General features: G+C 37.8%; 1 protein-coding gene across 4 annotated transcripts in view; it reads left to right on the top strand.

Moving 5' to 3' along the window:
• Window positions 1-4,982, top strand: part of glceb (glucuronic acid epimerase b) — a 70,826-nt gene that overhangs the window by 378 nt on the left and 65,466 nt on the right. For 2 of the 4 annotated variants that reach the window (XM_073032605.1, XM_073032607.1), the window contains exon 1: window positions 119-379. The exons of the other annotated variants lie outside the window; for them this stretch is intronic. In XM_073032605.1, the coding sequence (XP_072888706.1) occupies window positions 378-379 (2 nt within the window). In that variant the 5' untranslated portion in view covers window positions 119-377. Of the gene's footprint in view, window positions 1-118; window positions 380-4,982 lie in introns of those variants that run through there. 4 annotated transcript variants of the gene reach the window in all.

Genomic DNA, 4,982 nt, shown 5'->3' with positions numbered 1-4,982 from the left:
CCTCTTTCGCCGCCCCCCATTGGCCAACTGTTGTGCATGGCGCAAGCCGGGTCCTTACCTGCCGATTGGCTGGTTCAGATGTCAGTCTGCCGGCCGGGGTGGGAGAGACTGCGCATGTGTGCTACCCGTGCCTCCGCTGGGCTATCTGTGGGTGCAGTTGGCAAGCGAGCTTGCTCTTGCCCGGTTCGGTAATACATAGAGAGTTCGCTGTCTCGGTATCCTTCTGTTCCTTGTGTGAGAATACCTCCTTTCATACTCCTACGAATTCTACCGGTTTGATAGAGAAAATACTTGCGTGCCGGGAAGTAAAACAAGCCATTTGGTGTCAAAAATCATTGCTACTGTTGTGATGGTCGAACACGTCCTGTGGGACTGCAATGTAAGATGTTTTGCTTTTTAAAATTGAAAGTATATGTAAAACCAGTTTCTCTGAAAATTGGCAATTCAGCATTCGCCCACTTGTAATGTTTTTTTGTAATTTCTCTCTCTCTCGCGTGCATGCATCTGTGCTTTGAACTGCTGCGCCTGGTTTATCTAGTTCTAGTGCAATAGAATTTAATTTTAGGATGGTGTATGTTGAATACCAAAATCCCAAGTTCGTAATTGTGTCGGATGGCATGGAAGTAACAGGTATGCACTTCAATGCCTTGGCATAGAGCAAGCTTTTTATGTTTTATTTCGAGTGGGGTGGAGAAGCCCCCTAAAACATTATTGTCCTGCTAAATAATAACTTCAAATTCTTCTGTTTGTCCCCTCGGTCGATGGGTTATTGCGTGCTTTTGGAAATTTGTGAGTTTTAAATAGGTAGTAGATAGAACTTATGAGCGACCAAATATGACTTGAAATGTCGGCTTCCTGACACATTTCAGAGATGCATAATGAGCACGGATTAATTTAAACTGTATTTGACTTTAAGTTGAAGTCCCCCATTCTCGTAAAATGAATATGAAACCGCCAGCTGCCAGAATTCCGAATCTTGAGGAATTTTGCTTTGAGTTTATAACAAAAACCAAGTTTAGTGCAAATCGTGGCATTTGTTGACATTAAGTTCTGAATAATGTCTTTAGGACTTCAGTAAGGCTTATCTGTGTTTTTAGTTACTTTACAATTTTAATTTTGACGAATATTTATTCCTACAAATCTGCTATTTCAATCATTTGTGCTTGAACACCTTAACATGCTTATTAACGAGCGGGGTAAGTGGTCTGTGATAGTTGAAAGCTCCTGGTCGGTTAAGCAATATCAGGTAAATGAATGTTGGCCAAAATGTTTATTGGTAAAATATATAGGTATTTATTCTATACAGAATTTATAAAAGTATATTGTTGATGTCTTTGGAAATATTATTCACACAGTGATAATGGACAATTGTAATGCAGTATTTGGAATACATTCTAATTGGAAATCATTCATTTATATCAAAAACACAAAGAGATTCTGCAGATGCTGGAATCCCAGAGCAACCCATAGAAAATGCTGGAGGAACTCAGCAGGTCAGGCTGCATCTATGGACAGGAATAAACAGAAACCCTGCCTGAAACATTGACTGTTTATTCTTCTCAGTATGTATGTTGCTTGATCTGCTAAGTTCCTTCAGCATTTTTTTATCAAATCTGTTTCTGGCATCTACCTGACAAGAGACTAGACCAGAGGATTCCCAACCTTTTATATGCCATGGGCCAGTACCATTAAGCAATACCATGGACCCCAGCTAGACCAAAGTGGGTGTTTTGAACTTATTCCTGGGAAAGAAATGATTAACTTTGAAGGCATATTGTTTCATGGTGGGTTTGGAACTGAGAATGGAACAAATGTTTTGATTTGCTTTGGTGAGGCTTGAGCGCAAAAGGAAGAAATTCTTCTTTAGGCTGGGAAATGGGTAATTGGGTATTGCTAGTCTTAATGTAAAATTGATCACCACATTATCCATGCAACAGTGAAGTTGTTAATTTAATATGAATACTACTGATGCTCTGCGGAGTGCAGGATCTGGAATACTGCTCAAAGGAACAGTGAGAGTTTGTTTTGCACATAAAGTTTGAACAGTTTCATATCTACAGGCTTTGAAATTTGGGACTGTGTGACAGATAATTGCTCCTAATTAATAACTCAACTGTAATCCCTTAGTCAAGTGTTAAGCTTTGAATTTTCATATATTAGCCATTAGAAATATCAGTCTTGGCACCCCTGATCCTTCATAACTTTTAAATGAAGAACTGTGAAGAACTGCTTTTAGTTGAAGTATTGCTGATTGTGGATAATTTCATCAGAATTATGTACATTTGAAGTTAATGTGCTTTACAATACAGATTTTGAGTTTACGTTTGATTCGGGTGAAGATATTAGATTGAGGATTTGACATGATACATATGAGCTGAGCAGGAATTTTATCTAACTATGCACAGTGGCAAATCTGATTTTATATTTGCATGGGTAGATTTCAATGCTCAGTGTTTTGTTTTAAAGTTCTAGAATAATGCCTTTTGTTCTTCTAATAGTGTTGCCCATATTTTGTGTCTCACGTTGATACAAGTACTCAACTTGGGGTTGTGTGTTTGTTTTATTTATATATTAAGATGCATCATAGGGTAGGCACTTCAGGGCCTTCGAGCCATGCCATTCAGCAATCTCCCTGTTTAATCCTAGGCTAATCATGGGACAGCTTACAATGATAAATTAACCTACCAACTGGTACGTCTTTAGACTGGGAGGAAATCGGAACACCGGGAGGAAACCCACGCGGTCGAAGGGAAATTGTGCAAACTCCTTACAGGCAGTAGCAGGAATAATATTATTTTGCATGCCAAATGTAACGTGGAATGGTTTATACTTTTTTTTAAAAAAGGGAATGTGGGAGGAACAGATTGAATTCATTGTCTTTTAAGTACTTGTTGAGGGCAGAATTTTTGTTGAAGAGAAATTGTTAGGATTAAAAGAATAGTTTTTAGTGCAGCTGTAGGGAAGTTGGGAATGAACATGATGACTGCCTGAGTGTATTCAGTTAGGTGATCAGTGATAATTACTGCAGTATGCGGGTGGGAGAAAAGAATAGTTAACATCTGGAGACATCTGCTGTCATAGAAATGTTGGCATTTGAGATTTTAACAGATTCAGTAAGCCTCTGGAATGAATTATTTAATTCTCATGTCAGGTTGTGAATGTTTTATTTTGTGTAATTAATTTGCAGTTTATCATAACTCATCACTAATCATTTCTTTTGTATACTTTTGATATTTACTTTTAAACTATTTATGGTTTTGCTTTCAAAATCTTTTTCCTATTGCGGGAATAGTGAAAGCAGATTCAAGCAGGAAGAACGATTTTGCAGTTATTGTATATTCTTGCATTAAGTGGAGTTATTGGTACTGTTGAAATGCTCTAATAAAGTTATAAAATAGTGATAACAAGTAACAACAGCCAGAGACTTTTTCCCCCTGAGCAGAAACAGCTAATACGAGGGGGCTTAATTTTAAGGTGATGGAGATAAGTATAGGGGAGATATTGGAGGTAAGTTGTTTTTTTAAGAGTGGTACATACATGGAAGTTGCTGCTGAGAGTAGTGGCAGGAACAGATAAATTATGAACCTATAATAAGCTCTTAGATAGAAAAATGGAGGGCTATGCGGGTGGGAAGGGTTAGAATAATCTTAAAGTAGGTTTAAAAAACTGAAAGGGCTGTACTGTTTTATACTGTTCTAAGATTCAAAGTGCATTTATTATCTAAGATACAACTCGTCATTTTTATATACACATGCACACACACTGTTGACAAAGTACATTAGCAGAAAACACAAAAATATATTTTTTAAAAGTAGCAATAATAACTGAATTTCTTTGAGGTGAATGAGTGAAGTTACAATGGGAGAGTAAAGAAATGGCACAGACATTAAGCATTCCATCTGCCTCTGCTCTGGAGGATATTTTAACTAGTGAGATAAAGGGACATTTGGCGTTTAATGAAGATGAGGGACTTGAAGTAATTAATAGCAAATAAAAGTATTGTATAAATTTAGAGAATTAAAATCTGTCGGATGCCCTGGAGCTGATGGCCTGCATCCCATAGTTTTGAAAAAGCTGGCTACAGAATAAGTGGATGCATTAGCGATCATCTTCCAAGATTCCTGAGATCCTGGAACAGTGCCAGCTGATTGGAATGTAGCAAATGTAATTTTGCTATATAAGCAAGGAGGGAGAGACGTGATAGGGAGCTGAAGCAGGAAAAAATTCAGTTGCTGGAAATCTAAAACACAAAGCTGGAAGCACTTGTAACTTGACCATTTATGAGATGTTGGAAAACTAACCTGCTTTAAATTGCAGAGAGAAGCAGAAGAGTTGCCTCTGATATGGCGCAGACCAAAGTTGACCAATAAAACCAGCCATTGAAAATAACAAAAAGAATCAGTTTGAAGCTGCATTCACGTTTGTGCAGAAGAGTTCGAGCTGTGGTGGGAATCAGAATCGGGTTTAATATCACTGGCATATGTCATGAAATTTGTTAACTTTATAGCAGCAGTACAATGTGATAGAAAATAATAGAGAAAAAACTGAATTGCAGTAAGTGTATATATTAAATAAGTAGTGCAAAATCGGCATGTTATCAAAAACTTTGGCAAACTTATATAAGTATGTGATGGAAAGCATGTTGACTGAATGCATAACAGCCTGGTATGGGAACACCAATGCCTTTGATTGGAAATCCTACGGAAAATAGTGGATTCAGCCTAGTATATCATGGGTAAAAACCCTCTCAACCATTGAGCACTGCTGCATGAAATGTTACCTTGGGAAAGCAGCATCCATTATCAAAGAACCTTACCATGCTCTCTTCTCATTGCTGCCATCAAGTAGAAGGTACAAGTGTCTCAGGACTCACCACCAGGTTCAAGAACAGTTACTACCCTTCAACCATCAGGCTCTTGAACAAAAGGGGTTAACTACACTCATTTAAGGACTCTTTTATCTTGTTATTTTGTGCTCGTTAT

This window comes from Hemitrygon akajei, chromosome 30 (assembly GCF_048418815.1).
Source record: "Hemitrygon akajei chromosome 30, sHemAka1.3, whole genome shotgun sequence".
Classification (NCBI taxonomy): Eukaryota; Metazoa; Chordata; class Chondrichthyes; order Myliobatiformes; family Dasyatidae; genus Hemitrygon; species Hemitrygon akajei.
The sequence above is the reverse complement of the archived record's forward strand: the minus strand, read 5'-3'. Positions and strand labels throughout refer to the sequence as shown.